The sequence below is a fragment of the Pseudophryne corroboree genome, chromosome 1 (genome assembly GCF_028390025.1).
Source record: "Pseudophryne corroboree isolate aPseCor3 chromosome 1, aPseCor3.hap2, whole genome shotgun sequence".
Classification (NCBI taxonomy): domain Eukaryota; kingdom Metazoa; phylum Chordata; class Amphibia; order Anura; family Myobatrachidae; genus Pseudophryne; species Pseudophryne corroboree.
In genome coordinates, this window is record NC_086444.1 from 433,671,193 (window position 1) to 433,691,038 (window position 19,846).

The 19,846-nt window shown below is 46.4% G+C and overlaps 1 protein-coding gene across 2 annotated transcripts in view; it reads right to left on the reverse strand.

Annotated features, from left to right (window-relative positions):
- Positions 1-19,846, reverse strand: part of PNP (purine nucleoside phosphorylase) — a 135,182-nt gene that overhangs the window by 46,246 nt on the left and 69,090 nt on the right. The window contains exon 1 of one of the 2 annotated variants that reach the window (XM_063913485.1): positions 17,975-18,288. The exons of the other annotated variant lie outside the window; for it this stretch is intronic. Within the exon in view, the coding sequence (XP_063769555.1) occupies positions 17,975-18,045 (71 nt within the window). The 5' untranslated portion in view covers positions 18,046-18,288. Of the gene's footprint in view, positions 1-17,974; positions 18,289-19,846 lie in introns of those variants that run through there. 2 annotated transcript variants of the gene reach the window in all.

A 19,846-nucleotide genomic window follows, 5' to 3' on the forward strand; every position in this document is an offset into this window, starting at 1 on the left:
GCAAGCAGGCGAGTTCGCTTCTTCTCCCCTTAGTCCCTCGCTGCAGTGAGCCTGTTGCCAGCAGGTCTCACTGAAAATAACAAATTCTAAGACTATAACTTTCTAAGAGCTCAGGAGAGCCCCTAGTGTGCATCCAACCTCGGCCGGGCACGAAATCTAACTGAGGCTTGGAGGAGGGTCATAGTGGGAGGAGCCAGTGCACACCAGGTAGTCCACAGGTTCTCAAACTCGGTCCTCAGGACCCCACACAGTGCATGTTTTGCAGGTCTCCTCACAGAATCGCAAGTGAAATAATTAGCTCCACCTGTGGACCTTTTAAAATGTGTCAGTGAGTAATTAATACACCTGTGCACTTGCTGGGTTACCTGCAAAACATGCACTGTGTGGGGTCCTGAGGACCGAGTTTGAGAACCACTGAGGTAGTCTAAGATCTTTCTAGAGTGCCCAGCCTCCTTCGGAGCCCGCTATTCCCCATGGTCCTTACGGAGTTCCCAGCATCCACTAGGACGTTAGAGAAAAAGCGATTGCACAGGCGATCGCAAGGTGACTGACAGGAAGAGGCCGTTTGTGGGGGGGCAACTGACCGTTTTGTAGGAGTGTCCGGGAAAACGCAGGAGGAACCAGGCGTTTGGAGGTAGTGTTTCTGACGTCAGCTCCGGCCCCGACCATCGCAATGGCTGAGTAAGTCCTGGGCTGAGCAGAGACTGCACAAACTTATGTTTGTGCGGCTATGCTACAAATGCGATCGCACACCTGCACACAGCAAATACTCTTCCCCTGTAGGCGGCGACTACCTGATCGCAGGGATGCAAAAAACGCACCCTAGCGATCAGGTCTGAATTACCCCCACAGTGACAAAGGGCCTGATTCAATAGATGAATATAATGTTCATGTTTTGTGGTGTGGAGCGATTGTTTGCCACTGTGCTTTTGTGATGATGGTCTTGTAACAACAGTCACAAAGAGGATTTGTTTGTAAAGTGAGTGACAAGGAGCGTTTGTGGGTGGTAACAGTTTGGGTGGCAACTCAAACGCAGGCATGTCGCAATCAACTTGGGATGGGTCACAGCTCACACTTGCTATCCTGCGTACTGTTACAATGGCTCGGGTGTCTTACTTAGGGGGTCATTCCGAGTTGTTCGCTCTATATTTTTTTCTCGCAACGGAGCGATTAGTCGCTAATGCGCATGCGCAATGTCCGCAGTGCGACTGCGCCAAGTAAATTTGCTATGCAGTTAGGTTTTTTACTCACAGCATTACGAGGTTTTTTCTTCGTTCTGGTGATCGTAATGTGATTGACAGGAAGTGGGTGTTTCTGGGCGGAAACAGGCCGTTTTATGGGAGTGTGTAAAAAAACGCTACCGTTTCTGGGAAAAACACGGGAGTGGCTGGAGAAACGGAGGAGTGTCTGGGCGAACGCTGGGTGTGTTTGTGACGTCAAACCAGGAACGACAAGCACTGAACTGATCGCACTGGCAGAGTAAGTCTCGAGCTACTCAGAAACTGTACAGAGAAGTCTTTTCGCAATATTGCGAATCTTTCGTTCGCAATTTTACTATGCTAAGATTCACTCCCAGTAGGCGGCGGCTTAGCGTGTGCAAAGCTGCTAAAAGCAGCTTGCGAGCAAACAACTCGGAATGAGGGCCTTAGTGCGCCCATGGTGCACCACTGTAGGGTCACTTAGATGGTTGATTATAAAACAATGTGCAACAATGTGCAACCGATGACTGCGTCTTCCTATACATTTGTATATATTCGCACAGCTGCTGCATACGGGATCGCAGCTACAACAGCATCTGTGTACATCTCTGACTCATGCCCACAGACACTGAAACCTTTTAATGAATAAACACAAAGGGAAAACTGATGTGGCTCATATGAATACATAGAACGTCTTGCTATGGTATGGAGAATATATAGTGAATTTGACTATAATAAAATACCATTTTCTTCTGATCAGCTTGTACCTAAGGGAAATTGTGTATATTTTAGTGATACTGTTAAAAGGGATGTGGTATAAATGTTCTACAGGAATTAGATTCGACATGGTTGACATGCATTAGATCAACAAGCTAAAAAGGTCACCATCAACATGGTCAACACTAGTTTTTGGGTTATTTGTGTAACTTCTCAATGTTTCATGATATGTGACCCCAATTTTAGCAAACAGACTCTCGCGGGCTCACTTCACTTGCCACAGTTCAGGCAAGGTGCACTGCTCCTCTACCACTGCGCTCGGCACAGGTTACTAATCCCAATCGTAGTCCATATGGATGATAAATCAGGCAAGGACATCTGAGAGCGGCAGCTGAGGGAAGTTTCTCTTCCTGCAGCTGCCCACACTATGTACCTGACTGGTCGCATTGTGATCAGATAAACAACTGCCTGGTGTGGTCGCAAACGATGCCAGGCAAGTGGTTAATTAGGATGACCACCTATCAAGTTTAAATACAGGGGCAAATTCAGTATGAATCGCAAGTAGCGATTTGTACGGGAATTTTTGCCGAGGGGCCGCGGGCGCATGCGCAGCAGGCCCTACCGCATTATCTGCGGGGGGGGGGGGGGGGGGGGGCGCAGAAAATAAGAATTTACTTACCGATAATTCTATTTCTCGGAGTCCGTAGTGGATGCTGGGGTTCCTGAAAGGACCATGGGGAATAGCGGCTCCGCAGGAGACAGGGCACAAAAAAGTAAAGCTTTACTAGGTCAGGTGGTGTGCACTGGCTCCTCCCCCCATGACCCTCCTCCAGACTCCAGTTAGGTACTGTGCCCGGACGAGCATACACAATAAGGGAGGCATTTTGAATCCCGGGTAAGACTCATACCAGCCACACCAATCACACCGTACAACTTGTGATCTAAACCCAGTTAACAGTATGACAACAGAAAGGGCCTCTTAAAGATGGCTCCTTAACAATAACCCGAATTAGTTAACAATAACTATGTACAAGTATTGCAGATAATCCGCACTTGGGATGGGCGCCCAGCATCCACTACGGACTCCGAGAAATAGAATTATCGGTAAGTAAATTCTTATTTTCTCTATCGTCCTAAGTGGATGCTGGGGTTCCTGAAAGGACCATGGGGATTATACCAAAGCTCCCAAACGGGCGGGAGAGTGCGGATGACTCTGCAGCACCGAATGAGAGAACTCCAGGTCCTCCTTTGCCAGGGTATCAAATTTGTAAAATTTTACAAACGTGTTCTCCCCCGACCACGTAGCTGCTCGGCAGAGTTGTAATGCCGAGACCCCTCGGGCAGCCGCCCAAGATGAGCCCACCTTCCTTGTGGAGTGGGCTTTTACAGTTTTAGGCTGTGGCAGGCCTGCCACAGAATGTGCAAGTTGAATTGTGTTACAAATCCAACGAGCAATCGACTGCTTAGAAGCAGGTGCGCCCAACTTGTTGGGTGCATACAATATAAACAGCGAGTCAGATTTTCTGACTCCAGCCGTCCTTGCAATGTATATTTTTAAGGCTCTGACAACGTCCAACAACTTGGAGTCCTCCAAGTCGCTAGTGGCCGCAGGCACCACAATAGGTTGGTTCAGATGAAATGCTGATACCACTTTAGGGAGAAAATGCGGACGAGTCCGCAGTTCTGCCCTATCCGAATGGAAGATTAGATAAGGACTTTTATAAGATAAAGCCGCCAATTCAGATACTCTCCTGGCAGAGGCCAGGGCTAGTAACATAGTCACTTTCAATGTGAGATATTTCAAATCCACCTTTTTCAATGGTTCAAACCAATGGGATTTGAGGAAATCTAAAACTACATTTAGATCCCACGGTGCCACCGGAGGCACCACAGGAGGCTGTATATGCAGTACTCCCTTGACAAAAGTCTGGACCTCAGGGACAGAGGCCAATTCTTTTTGGAAGAATATTGACAGGGCCGAAATTTGAACCTTAATGGATCCCAATTTGAGACCCATAGATAATCCTGATTGCAGGAAATGTAGGAAACGACCCAGTTGGAATTCCTCCGTCGGAACCCTCCGATCCTCGCACCACGCTACATATTTTCGCCAAATGCGGTGATAATGTTTCACGGTGACTTCCTTCCGTGCCTTAATCAAGGTAGGAATGACTTCTTCTGGAATGCCTTTCCCTTTTAGGATCTGGCGTTCAACCGCCATGCCGTCAAACGCAGCCGCGGTAAGTCTTGAAAAAGACAGGGACCCTGCTGTAGCAGGTCCCTTCTCAGAGGTAGAGGCCACGGTTCGTCCGTGAGCATCTCTTGAAGTTCCGGATACCAAGTCCTTCTCGGCCAATCCGGAACCACTAGTATTGTTCTTACTCTTCTTTGCCGTATGATCTTCAATACCTTTGGTATGAGCGGCAGAGGAGGAAACACATACACTGACTGGTACACCCAAGGAGTTACCAGTGCGTCCACAGCTATTGCCTGTGGATCTCTTGACCTGGCGCAATATTTGTCCAGTTTCTTGTTGAGGCGAGACGCCATCATGTCTACAATTGGTCTTTCCCAACGGTCTATTAACATGTTGAAGACTTCTGGATGTAGACCCCACTCTCCCGGATGAAGATCGTGTCTGCTGAGGAAGTCTGCTTCCCAGTTGTCCACGCCCGGGATGAACACTGCTGACAGTGCTATCACGTGATTCTCCGCCCAGCGAAGAATCTTGGCAGCTTCTGCCATTGCACTCCTGCTTCTTGTGCCGCCCTGCCTGTTTACATGGGCGACCGCCGTGATGTTGTCCGACTGAATCAACACCGGCTTTCCTTGCAGGAGAAGTTCCGCCTGGCTTAGAGCATTGTAGATTGCTCTTAGTTCCAGAATGTTTATGTGAAGAGACTTTTCCAGACTCGTCCATACTCCCTGGAAGTTTCTTCCTTGTGTGACTGCTCCCCAGCCTCTCAGGCTGGCGTCCGTGGTCACCAGGATCCAATCCTGAATGCCGAATCTGCGGCCTTCTAATAGGTGAGCCTTCTGCAACCACCACAGAAGTGACACCCTTGTCTTTGGTGACAGGGTTATTCGCAGGTGCATCTGCAGATGCGACCCTGACCATTTGTCCAACAGATCCCTTTGGAATATTCTTGCATGGAATCTGCCGAATGGAATTGCTTCGTAAGAAGCCACCATTTTTCCCAGGACTCTTGTGCATTGATGTACTGACACTTTTCCTGGTTTTAGGAGGTTCCTGACCAGATCGGATAACTCCTTGGCTTTTTCCTCTGGAAGGAAAACCTTTTTCTGAACCGTGTCCAGAATCATTCCTAGGAACAGCAGACGAGTTGTCGGGATTAAATGGGATTTTGGAATATTCAGAATCCACCCGTGTTGTCTTAGCACCTCTTGAGATAGTGCTAAAGCTGTCTCCAGCTGTTCTCTGGACCTTGCCCTTATTAGGAGATCGTCCAAGTATGGGATAACTAATACGCCTTTTCTTCGAAGAAGAATCATCATCTCGGCCATTACCTTGGTAAAGACCCGAGGCGCCGTGGACAATCCGAACGGCAGCGTCTGAAACTGATAGTGACAGTTTTGAACAATGAACCTGAGGTACCCCTGGTGTGCGGGGTAAATCGGAACGTGTAGATACGCATCCTTGATGTCCAAGGATACCATAAAGTCCCCTTCTTCCAGGTTCGCTATCACTGCTCTGAGTGACTCCATCTTGAACTTGAACTTTTTTATGTAGAGGTTCAAGGACTTCAGATTTAGAATAGGCCTTACCGAGCCATCCGGCTTCGGTACCACAAATAGAGTGGAATAATACCCCTTTCCTTGTTGTAATAGGGGTACTTTGACTATCACCTGCTGAGCGTACAGCTTGTGAATGGCTTCCAACACCCTCTCCCTTTCGGAAGAGACGGTTGGTAAGGCAGACTTCAGGAAACGATGAGGAGGATCCGTCTCTAATTCCAACCTGTACCCCTGAGATATTATCTGCAGGATCCAGGGGTCTACCTGCGAGTGAGCCCACTGCGCGCTGTAATTTTTGAGACGGCCCCCCACTGTCCCCGAGTCCGCTTGAGAGGCCCCAGCGTCATGCTGAGGTTTTTGCAGGAGCCGGGGAGGGCTTCTGTTCCTGGGAAGGAGCTGCCTGTTGGTGTCTCTTCCCTCTTCCTCTGCCTCGTGGCAGGTACGACAAGCCCTTTGCTCTCTTATTTTTGTAGGAGCGAAAAGGCTGCGGTTGAAAGGTCGGTGCCTTTCTCTGTTGGGGAGTGACTTGAGGTAAAAAAGTGGATTTCCCGGCAGTAGCCGTGGCCACCAAGTCTGATAGACCAACTCCAAATAACTCCTCCCCTTTATACGGCAAAACCTCCATGTGACGTTTTGAATCCGCATCGCCTGTCCACTGTCGTGTCCATAAGGCTCTTCTGGCTGAAATGGACATAGCACTCACCCGAGATGCCAGTGTGCAAATATCCCTCTGTGCATCACGCATATAGATAAATGCATCCTTTATTTGTTCTAACGACAGTAAAACATTGTCCCTATCTAGGGTATCAATATTTTCAATCAGGGATTCTGACCAAACTACTCCAGCACTGCACATCCAGGCAGTTGCTATAGCTGGTCGTAGTATAACACCTGCATGTGTGTATATATTCTTTTGAATAACTTCCATCTTTCTATCTGATGGATCCTTAAGTGCGGCCGTCTCAGGAGAGGGTAACGCCACTTGTTTGGATAAGCGTGTGAGCGCCTTGTCCACCTTAGGGGGTGTTTCCCAGCGCGCCCTAACCTCTGGCGGGAAAGGGTATAATGCCAATAACTTTTTTGAAATTATCAACTTTTTATCAGGAGCAACCCACGCTTCATCACACACGTCATTTAATTCTTCTGATTCAGGAAAAACTGTTTGTAGTTTTTTCACACCATACATAATACCCTGTTTTACGGTATCTGTAGTATCAGCTAAATGTAACGTCTCCTTCATTGCCAAAATCATATAACGTGTGGCCCTACTGGAAAATACGTTTGAATTTCTACCGTCGTCACTGGAATCAGTGCCCGTGTCTGGGTCTGTGTCGACCGACTGAGGCAAAGGGCGTTTTACAGCCCCTGACGGTGTTTGAGGCGCCTGGACAGGCATTAATTGATTGTCCGGCCGCCTCATGTCCTCAACTGACTGTTTAAGGGAAGATAAACCATCACGTAATTCCACAAATAAAGGCATCCATTCTGGTGTCGACCCCCTGGGGGGTGACATCTGCATATTTGGCAATTGCTCCGCCTCCACACCAATATCGTCCTCATACATGTCGACACCACGTACCGACACACACCGCAAACTCACAGGGAATGCTCTAATGAAGACAGGACCCACTAGCCCTTTTGGGGAGACAGAGGGAGAGTCTGCCAGCACACACCACAAAGCGCTATATATACAAGGGATATCCTTATATTAAGTGCTCCCTTATAGCTGCTTTAATATATATATATATAGCCATTAATGTGCCCCCCCTCTCTGTTTTACCCTGTTTCTGTAGTGCAGTGCAGGGGAGAGACCTGGGAGCCGTTCTGACCAGCGGAGCTGTGACAGAAAATGGCGCCGTGTGCTGAGGAGATAGGCCCCGCCCCTTTTTCGGCGGGTTCTTCTCCCGCTATTTTTCCAGTCAGGCAGGGGTTAAATATCTCCATATAGCCCCTATGGGCTATATGTGAGGTATTTTTAGCCTTGTATAAGGTTTATATTTGCCTCTCAGAGCGCCCCCCCCCAGCGCTCTGCACCCTCAGTGACTGCCCAGTGAAGTGTGCTGAGAGGAAAATGGCGCACAGCTGCAGTGCTGTGCGCTACCTTATGAAGACTGAGGAGTCTTCAGCCGCCGGTTTCCGGACCTCTTCACGCTTCAGCATCTGCAAGGGGGTCGGCGGCGCGGCTCCGGGACCGGACTCCACGGCTGGGCCTGTGTTCGATCCCTCTGGAGCTAATGGTGTCCAGTAGCCAAGCAGCAAATCCACTCTGCATGCAGGTGAGTTTACTACTTTCCCCCTAAGTCCCACGTTGCAGTGATCCTGTTGCCAGCAGGACTCACTGTAAAGAAAAAAACCTAAACTAAACTTTCTCTAAGCAGCTCTTTAGGAGAGCCACCTAGATTGCACCCTTCTCGTTCGGGCACAAAATCTAACTGGAGTCTGGAGGAGGGTCATGGGGGGAGGAGCCAGTGCACACCACCTGACCTAGTAAAGCTTTACTTTTTTGTGCCCTGTCTCCTGCGGAGCCGCTATTCCCCATGGTCCTTTCAGGAACCCCAGCATCCACTTAGGACGATAGAGAAAATACGATCGTCTCTGCCTGTCAATCAGGCAGAGGCGGTCGCGGGGCGGGAGGGTGGCGGCAACGCTCCGTTTTCTGGGTGGAAACGGAGCGTTGCAGGGGTGTGCCAGCCCAAACGGTGGACTGGTACGCGCGAACGGGGGCGTGTCGGGGGTGCGGCCGCAGCAGGGGGGGAAGGCGCCGGTCAGTATGCAGTCTGCTAACCTTCTGAATTGGCCTCATAGTACACAGACCAAAATGTTAAATACAGTTATTCTCTTTTCGATCACTAGTCAATATCTAGCTCCTTATACAGCGGTCAGTAATGAGGAATGCATGAACATATTGCTATAATGGTGACTGACCACCTATAATACTGTATTTATTTGACATTTCAAATAAAACATGTTTAGAATGCCTTTCTGTTTGGTTCTTTATTTGTCATTATGATTACAGTGATAAAGGGTATAAATGTATATGTTATCTCAGCTTTAACCTGTGTCAATTTCAGTAATGGCATTTCTCCTGAGGAATTAAAATGACTGAAGTGTTTTTTATTTCCATAAGACAATAAAGAGACAACCTTTCACTGAACAGAATGTATCAGCCTCTATTTATTAATAACTGTTATGCCCCCATGCAACGTTCTAAGGACCTAATTCAGGCGGCCGACTATCAATCTACTGCGCATGTGTGCGGATAGTAGTGCACACATGCAAGGCCGCAGTGCAAAAAAATACAGCGTCTTTTATGATCGCTAGGCATAAGCAAGTTTATTGACAGGAAGCCGGCGTTTGTGGGGTGGTAACTGGCCGTTTTCTGGGAGTGCCAGGAAAAACGCAGGCGTTCAAAAGCGTTTTCAGGGAGGGTGTGTGACATCAGCTCCAATCAGCCTGTTTCTATCACACTGTAGGAGTAAGTCCTGGGCTACGCACAGACTGGAAAAATAATTCAATGGTGAGCGAGTTGCGAACCGGTTGCAGCTGTCTGAGATTTGCAAAGATTTTCGCAAGACGTAAGCAGACTTGCATGGGGCAGGTCTGGGTGGCGACTATCTGATCGCAAACCTCGCAAATTCGATCAGGTCTGAATTAGGCCCTATATTGTCACATATCACAGCAATATGAAATGTTTTAAGTAATTTATCAACCAGGAGCTCTGTTACTAAGCACTGTTTTTTCCCCTCGCCGTAACACTGTGGAAGTGCTCAGGCAATATGCCCATGTGCAGTGAAAGGATTGTGCCAATCCATTGCGGGACCCACAATGAAGGTTATATCTCAAAATGGCTTTACCTTGCCACTTACCACCGCTTGATAAATTGCACAGAAACCTCAGTCAGTGATTCCTCTGCACTGTATTCCTCTTCTTAATACTGAGGAAGCGGGAATAATCCCTTCTTTCAGCAAAAAAGCCAGAGAAATGGGTTATCACTGCTTTATCAATAGACCCAGTAGAGAGGTGATATTACTCCCTGTTCTCTCTTTTTCATGTTTCAGGACTTATGTACACATCACCACTGGCTCCACGATACAAATGTCAGAATACTAGGGGGCAATTCAATTGTTTAACATACTGCGTTAGTTAATAGGTGCACTACAGAGCAATTAATTGTTTTGGGTGGCCATCATGCTTGTCACACCGAAATAGACTGGGTTTAATCACGCTAATCGGCTCAAGTCCTGGTTAGTGCGTCTAAACCACAGGCTTTTTGCACATTGCTGCACGCCAATTCAGGAGGCTGCGAGCAAAAATGTGTGCACCAACTGAATTCCTCTCCTTCCCCTAATATAAATATATCTGCATTTACCTTTACGGATTTTCAGGCCCACTTATCATGGATTGCATACTGACTACAATCTTGGTGGTATCTTACCAACCAGGATCACAGTGCAATATGCGATCCTATCGGGTGGATTTTTCACCTGGCACAGGCAGGGACAGGGGCTCCGAAAGGAGCCAGGCCCTGCAATGCCACGAGTGCAGTGTCCAGGCATCTGCGCATGCGCGGTCATGTGTCCGACATGCACCTGGGTAATTTCCGGCAGAGGGTTCCTGGGGAACCCTGCCAAATCTACATCCACCGAAGTGTAGCCCATAGGCTACAATGGGCTACCACAATCTTTTTGTGGGGAACAATATTGGGAAAGCTTTGCATTCCCAATATTGATACATTTAGCAGTATCACACACCCATAGAAACCTATGGGGGATGCGGCTTTGGGCAGAAATTGAGGGATCGCAGCAGGTATCTCTTTTTTACATTCCAGGGATACTTAATATTTGTGGCTAACATAGCTGCAAATATTGTTTGCCAAATGGGCCTCTGTCTCAACTTAGCGGTTGTGATAAGTACAAAAATGCCTTATGTTACAATGTTTATAGAACGTTACAATGTTTGTAGACTAGCAAACAAAAAATATAGAAAGAAAAAAATATACATATATGCGTGTGTAAACTTAGCAAAAGTATACACAATCACTGTGTGTAAACATTAGTTACTCTAGATACTATGACTGTAAATTGTCATCTACAGATAATTATATTGCTCCTTAGAAGGTGTATTGCTCAATGGCAGACATCCAGTTGTAAAGCGCAATGGAATTTACTACACTATGTAATAAACTGTTAATAAATAAATGTTACATTTTATTATTATGTTTATATATTAGAAAAAGATCACACCATAAGTAGAGGCAAATCTCATCTACTCTCTGTGTGACGCATGCCTATGAAAAACGTACACAGAAGTGACTGATACAGACAGCTATTACCTTGCTTGAGTCAGATGCATGTGACACTGTGCCAGACATCAGACACTTCCTCATACCTCTCCAAGCCTAATCACAGAGAGAGCCACATGGCCAAACTAACCAAGCAAAAGGCAGTGTTTCAGGGAGCACGCTCTTGGATCCATCATGTTAACAGTTTAAAGGGAGAGATGTAATAAACCTTTGAGAAAGATAAAGTTGAGACGTTGCCCACAGCAACCAATAAGTTTCTGTCATTGTAAAGTATGGGCTAGAAAAATGAGAGCAACTAATTGGTGTATCTCTCTCAAAGATTTGATAAATCTACCCATAACTTTACAAATGTTAGTAAGGCACCTGCTCCCAGACAGATATTATTACATAGGTCTAGTGCCAAACTACACGCTCATTATCCAATTTACCACATTGATAGGTGCACACTTCAAGCATAGCTTGAGCGTGGTGGTGCAGCCAGGTGATAACTGAACAGAGCGGCGGCTCCTACCTTGCTGGAAGAGGAGGGCTGCGGCTGGCGATGCTGCCGGTCCTCACCTCCCTGTCGCCACCTGGGTCCCGGCGCCTCTGCTATGTGCAGTTCACAGACTCAAGGACCCGGCGCATGCGCAGTAGTGGTGGCGGTACTGCGCATGCGTAAAACCACGGCTATGGACTGCATCGGCTGCAGCCCATGGAAGCTGTCTAGGGCTGACGAATCAGAGAGCTGGCTCTCTGCCTATTGCAGCCTGGTCTGGCAGTCCCGGAGGGAGGAAACACCTCCCAATGGGACTGCCTGTAGTGTCTGTGACTGACAGGTAGGACTTCTAATAGGAAGTCACTGCCAGTCACAGTGAAGCCAATGCAGTCTCACGGTCTTCAGACCACATTTACCAACATGCATATTCTTCTGAAAAAACATTCGCTGTGATGGAACGCCAACTGCCTAATATGCGTCACTGGCAGAAGTTGTGATACAGCCTAATTGTACGGTTTGTGAGCCACAGTCTGCACACAAGCAGGGCAATGCTGAGTCATACACAACTCAGTTGCATCACTACTTGTGGCTGAAGGGGCGGTACAGGGCTGTAACTGTAATTTGACGGAGTTGGCGAGCTTAGCAATTTATTTCAATATTTTGGAAACAAACATTGCCTGAATTTAGATGGAACACAGGGGCAGATGTATGAACCTGGAGAAGGCATAAGGAAGTGATAAACCAGTGATAAATGCAAAATGATAAACACACCAGCCAATCAACTCCTAACTGTTAATTTACATATTGGAGCCGATTGGCTGGTGCATTATCATCTTGTGCTTATCACTTTCTTATGCCTTCTCCAGGTTAATAAATCTGCCCCACAGTTTGAAGTGAATGAGGCCATAGATCAAGGCCTCTTCTTTATAATAACATTTTATGATCACATTTTCTATTCCAGCCCATTCTCGCATATATTAATTGATATGCTTGGGGGGAGGTTCTGTCTCTCCAAGCCCATGTGCTAAATAAATAAAATACAATTCCTATGCCCCCACAGTTATGCCCATATCACCATATTATGTCCCACTCAGTAATGCCCTGACGACATATTATGCCCCCACATCAACTTGGACCGAAGTGCTAAGTGGTGTGCCGCAAGGCTCAGTATTAGGACCGCTATTGTTCAATATTTTCATTAACGACCTAACAGAAGGTCTAGAGAGCATGGTGTCAATTTTTGCAGATGATACCAAATTGTGTAAGGCTATAAATACAGAGAAGGATGCCGAGTCTCTTCAGAACGACTTAGTTAAATTAGAAGCATGGGCAGCCAAATGGAGAATGCGCTTCAACACAGACAAGTGTAAGGTAATGCACTGTGGTAACAAGAACAAAAATTACACCTACCTACTAAATGGGGTAAAATTAGGGGATTCTGTACTGGAAAAGGACTTAGGTGTCCTCATAGATAGCAAGCTAAGCAGTAGTACCCAAAGTAGGACTGCAGCAAAGAAGGCTAATAAGATATTAGCATGCATAAAACGGGGTATTGATGCTAGGGACGAGAGTATTATACTCCCGTTATATAAATCACTAGTGAGGCCACACCTTGAATACTGTGTACAGTTCTGGGCACCGTACTACAAAAAGGATATCCTGGAGCTTGAAAAGGTACAGAGGAGGGCGACCAAACTAATTAAGGGCATGGAGACGATCGAATACAAGGAAAGGCTTGAAAGACTAGGCATGTTTACATTGGAAAAGCGGAGACTAAGAGGGGATATGATCAACATCTACAAATATATAAGGGGACAATACACAGAGCTTGCGCGGGACCTGTTTTTGGTTAGATCAACACAGAGGACTCGCTCAGGTTAGAGGAAAGGAGATTCCGCACAATACGGCGTAAAGGCTTTTTCACGGTAAGGACAATACGTGTTTGGAATTCCCTGCCCGAGGGAGTTGTAATGGCGGAATCTGTCAACACCTTTAAGAATGGGTTAGATAAATTCCTATTGGATAAGGATATCCAGGGGTATGGTGCATAGTCATGCATTATAGTTACTATAAATAGGGATAAAATGCAATGGCTGACAGCAGCATCAATCAGAAATTTTAGTCAAATCATCATGCATAGGACACCACAAATAGGTTGAACTCGATGGACAATTGTCTTTTTTCAACCTCAGATACTATGTTACTATGTATTAACGCCTTTGTCACCATAATATACAGTACCTGCTCGTTGTCAGGGGATCTGCTCATTGTCAGGGGATTCACCCCTCCTCCTCCTGCCGCTGCAGCAGACTGTGCCGCCGCTTCAAGTAAAAAAACTAATGTCCCTCCCAAAATGGCAGGCACCTCAGAGAAGACAGTTATTAAAGATACTAGAGCCACCTCTAGTATCTTTAATAACTGTCTCCTCTGAGGCGGCGTCAGCCATCTTGAGAGGTATATTTCGAATAAAATCTGCAGGTGGAAGGATGGGGTGGCGGGTAGGAGGCTGCATGAGCGTCCCGGCCCTCCCCTCTCTGTTAGAGAGGCCGGGAGAGCTGTGCCCGCAGCACCCCACTGATGGCGGGCCTGGGTTAACGTGTACATATCCTATGATACAAATGACCAGTCCTTATATTTTGTGCTTAGTGATATCTGTAAAATTTGAGAACTGTATGAGTTGAGGATATTGTACAGAGGAACCTTTCCAGTTCCAATGTTCACACATACATTACAAATATCTGTGCTAAAGTCATTGAATAAAAGAAATCCTCTTTTCACACTTCCTGTTGCAATCTCCTCTGTAGGAAAAAACGTATTACTGTGCAACCATGCATAATAATGAATTGTAGATATGACTATTTATTTTACTCAGAAAATACATTACAGAACTTCTTCAGAGGAAATGACTCATTAACAAAACAACAAGAAGACCAAATATAGCCCTGTGTGCATAGTGTGGTACTGCACCCGCGTCTGCCAGCTGCTTCTATTGGAAAAATCAACAGTTAGATATTTATAAAGTAAAAGGTGTTATGATGAACTATATAATAGTGCCTTTCCTGTATAATGACTACCTTTTACAGTATCTTATCTGAATGTTGTTTCACCTCCAGTGCATGCTCTGTTTAATAGGAGAAGTTCATGACAAGGGCTTATGCAGTATAATATGTGCCCAGCTGGTGAGCACTGTACATCTTGTGCAAGCTACAGTATAGGGGCATTTTAAGAGGAGAGGGCCCGGATGCAGCCTACGTTGGGGGTCCCCTCCTCTCCAGCAGCGAGCAGACTCTGGCATACTGCGCATGCGCAGGTCTCCAGGAATATGGCGCCCAAGCCTTGTTTCTGGGAACATCTCCAGTGCGCATGCGCAAATCATTTGGAAATGGCCACAGCGGGCATTTTCCAAGTGATTTGTGTCTGCAGTGCAGGGCGTGCGGTGTGAGCCCTTCTGGACCCACCGCACACACTGCACCCATTATAGAAATGCCTATGCTACAATACCAAGTCTATGCAAGCCACAGTCTAGCTAGCATTTCCTACTCCCATTTTAAAACTATATATAGGGGTATACTTATGTAGAAAATGGTATTGCAGTGGGGCAGTTACTCGGGAATAAGGAGAGCTTCAGAAAAGATACTGTCCAGAGGGGCTTAACTTAAGGGATACTTGTCTACTCTCCCGGAGTGTCTGGGAGACTTACAAATCTCAAGTGTCTCACGTGGACACCCGGAAAAGTAGGTAAGTCTCCCAGAGTTGAGTGGACAGCGCTACGTCTCCTGCTCCATCCAACTGTCCGTTCCACACACCATGGGACCTGCAACCTGGCTGCTCCCTCTCCACCAGCAGGAGTCAGATATCAGCAAGTTTGGGTTAAGGTTCTACTTCTGTTGCCCCCTGGGTATGATGGTTGATATTGGCGTTCAGGATAAACAGCTCAGCTAGCTCGGACATTTACCATGTGCCCTACATTGCAGGCATAACGGTGCAATTTTTAGCACAATAAATCTGAAAGACTTTTCACAATTTATTACATTTTCAACACACCGTGATCCCAGTAGCTTCTTACAGGACCATGGCAAATTGCTGTACTGACAGGACCATGTAAGAAATCAATGATTCCTCTGCAGAAACCCATTTTGGAAATTGACTAAACAGGTTATAACCCATTTATCAGAAGAAAAATGGGTTATCAGTGCTTTATAAATATAGCCCATAATGTCACTAGTACCTTCTGTAAATGTGCAGTATGGTGTGTATGTAAGATCACTACAAGTCTGCTTTTATTATGAATGCACAAGAAACAGGCTATAAATATGCAGTATAGTCACTGTGTAAGTGGGGAGCAATGATAATGCTGGAACTAATATACTTTGTTGTCTGAAATGCATTTATAATGTGTGCTTATTAGAAACCTGCTAACGCAAATAGCAACCATATGATAAGAACAAAGGAGCACGTAAGAGGCTAATTTATAACCGGGATACTGTACATGTGACTTCTGGTATAGATTCTTTACAGATACTGAATAGAAGTGGAGAATAAACACAGTAATTGTAGCTGTGATAGTTCAGTTGTTGCATCTAAATCGGTGACTACTGTATTATTGCCACTTGTTAATTAAATGGGCACCACTTAGGATTTTGTTATCTTGTGCACTTTTTTTGTGTTTTATTTCAGCACACCAATATGATTCTGGTGTAGTCTCTTGTACCTACTGTAGGTAGCAGGATTCAACTATCCCCCTGTTACACTCAAGAAAACCAATCCTCTCTACACTGGTAAGTGTACAGACCAAGTGGTACCTATATAATTAACAAATACTTTATGAACGAATAATTTATAGACACTTTTTAAATAGGATTGGCATTTTAGGTTTAAAAACAAGCTTTGTGGAAATATCTATTCTTGTGAAGCAGTGGATAATAGATCACTAACAAAAATTAGATTGAAGGGTAGAATATGTACAAGTACACACAAATGAGAAGGCTAGGAGTAAAGGTACTGAAATATAAGGAATGAAAGGGTGTTGGTGATGGCAAAAGGGTGTTATGGAGGGAAGAGTGATTTATAACCATCAAATAAGTGTTAGCGGACACAAGGCTACAGTCACTTTTCTATTCAATGATCACTCAGAGCTGATTGAATGATTTTTTTAATCCTTGTGCATAAAGTGTGTAACCCAGAGTGATCCAATCGCTAAGGATGTGGGTCAGAGCCAGTGGTGCAAGTAGAAAGAATGTCTTATAGGTACTGTGTGCGCGTGCCTAAGGCGCGCCTGCCAAAAAATGGGTGTGACCTAATGCCACATGGGGCATGGCCAATGAAAATGGGAGTGTGGCCAATGAAAATGGGGGCATGATACACATATGGGGGAGGGGCAGATACACATATGACCCCAATAGTGCCAGATACACGTTGCGCCACAGTGCTAGATACACATTGCCAGATACACAAATGCCCCCAGAGTGCCAGATATACATTGCCTCACAGTGCCAGATACACAAATGCCCCCCACTGTGTCAGATATATATTGCCCCCCCAGTGCGATACAGAAATGCCCCCCAGTGCCAGATATGCCCCCAGTGCCAGATACACATGTTCCCCCAGTGCCAGATACACATGACCCCTCAGTGCCAGATATGCCCCCAGTGTCAGGTAAACATGCCCCCCCCCTTCTGCTCACCACTGCTGCTGGTGTCTTGATTGTGTGTGTGTGTGTGTGTGTGTGTGTGTGTGTGTGTGTGTGTGTGTGTGGGGAGGAGAGCGCAGCCTGCGCCTCTCCTGCCCCTCAGTCGGTGTGGGTGTCACTGTTCCTTCAATTCAGCGCCATCCATGAGCCAATCAAAGCTTGCGGTCCAGCAGCCTTGGCTCTGATTGGCTCACAGGCCGGCGCTGAATTGAAGGAAGACATTGAGGGGTAGATTTATTAAGCCTGGTGAAGTGATAAAGTGGAAGGTGATAACGCACCAGCCAATCAGCTCCTTACTGTCATTTTTCAAACTCAGCCTGTGACATGGAAGGTGGGAGCTGACTGGCTGGGGCTTTATCACCTTCCACTTTATCACTTCACCATGCTTAATAAATCTGCCCCTGAGGGGCAAGAGAGTGAACGCTGCACTCTCCTCCCCTCAAGCAGCGGCGCCGGTGAGCAGCAGAGGGAGGGAAGGGAGCGGGGGCGAGTAGCGGCGGCCCGTCAGCCGTACCCACGGCTAAATTCTTAAGGGTACGCCGTACCCACCCACTTGCACCGCTGGTCAAAGCACGCTCTTTAACACCCGAGCAGAATGGTGTGGCAGGGGCAGCAGAAGTACTAAGCCTTAGAGAGTGATAAAGTGGCAAGAGACAAAACTACCAGCCAATCAGCTCCTAATTTCTCAAACACAGCCTGTAACATGGTAGTTAGGAGCTGGTTGGCTGGTACTTTATCACGTTTGAAGGCTTAGTACATCTCCCCTGCAGTGAGAAATGATACCCCACGTGTGTGCAGTCATTAATAGAGGAGGCTATTCTTGTAAAACTTACCCTCTGCGGCGTACTTCGTCTATTATTTTCCCCTCCAGCTCCATCTGTGTGCCATATACCGGGGGAGACATGATAGCAGCAACCAATACCAGAACGCACTCAAACAGCTGTGTACAGCGTGTATTTATACATACAGTGCTCCCGGGCTATCTGTGTGCGCACATATGACACACAACGTTCTGTAAGTGTGAAAGTCACTAATGATTTGCTGCCAGAAACGTGCCCTTCACACTCCCCTAAAATGATTGGTTCATTTCTCCCCTTCCATGTAACATTCCGTTGCGAGGATCTCCTAGTCTGTGCTGTGAGTCACTGACATTGGCGGGGCCCGGATGCGGCCGGGGGCGGGGAGCGGGGTTTTGTGGAAGTTGTTTTCGTGACTGTGAACACGCAGCGTTTTCCGATTTGTGATAACAAGAACAACATGTACCGGGAACTGGGTCACTGTGACACGTCTCCATTGTATTGCCACACCATATACCGAGAGCATAAGTGGTACTTGATATTGGTAATGACAGTGACCATGCAGCCTGTGACACTCTAGAGCCAGTATAGTGTGGCCACATTATGCAACATGATCATGTGCCAATGCTCAATCAAGTCATAAGGCGAGATACATCGTTGTTTGTAGAGTGACAAAATGGAGAGAGATAAAGTATCACCCAATCAGCATCAAACTATCATGTTACAGGTTGGGTTTGAAAAGATTACAGGAGCTGATTGGTTGGTACTTTATCTCCATTTTATCACTCACGAAATTCAAATGTATTTCTGTCTGGCAGCCACTAGATGGCACCCAATGGAACTATTGAAATGTAGCTCCGTTCGTGCGCCTTGCGGATGGTGAGCTGAAATGTGTGAAAAGTGAACTGCGTGCAGGGCCGGTGCTAGGGTGTTCGGCGCCTCCCTGCAAAAAATAACATTGCGCCCTCTCTCCCATTTTTGATAAAGGGATAGTGCAAGCCGTACACGCAATCCACAAAAAAGGGTGTGGTCTCAGAAGGAAGGGGGCATGGCCACACAATAGTACCCAAATTAAAATTTTGCCACACAGTAGCGTAATCATATTCACATTATACCGCACATTGTGCCCCTGATTTACATTACACCACATGGTAGTGCCCCTTATTCCCGTTACAACACACAGTAGAGCCCCTTATACGCATAAAACCCACATTGGTAGTGCCCCTTATACATAATGCCCACATTATTGCTCTTTGTAAAGAATGCCCACAGTAGTGCTATTTATACAAAAAATGTCCACAATACTAGTGCACCTTATACACAATACTCACAGCAGTTCCGCAATGTCCACCGTAGTAATGTTACATAATGTAATGTTTTACTACTTAAAGCTGCATGCCCTAGCCTGTGTGTGTGTGTGTGTGTGTATATCTATATCTATCTATATATATCTATATATATATGTATGTATATATAAACCACATTAAACCCGGCACTCCACCTAAAACAAATAACCAGTCTTGGTGCCCTCACAATGGATGAATAGAATGTAGCCGTGGTGCTGCACTCATAGACAATTTTTCTTCAAATAAAACTCACGGGCACCCAGGTCAATAGTTTCAACGTTTCAATCCCCACAGGATTTTTCACACTAGGATGTTTTAGCAGGGCTCTGCAAGCTGCCTGATTTTTAAGGAGCAAAATGCGTTCTGCCTCTTTTGCTCTGCCCTTCTAAAACAGCCTGCCTGGTGCCCGATGCCACTGTGTGAATAGTTTCCGCGTGCACGGCATCTATTCACATTCAATGGAGAGCTTGGGGGAAGCCCAGCACCTCCGTAGGTGTCGGGCATGCCCCCACTAGTGACACCGAGGGGTCTGGTCTGCCCCCAATAGTGATGCCAGTGGGGC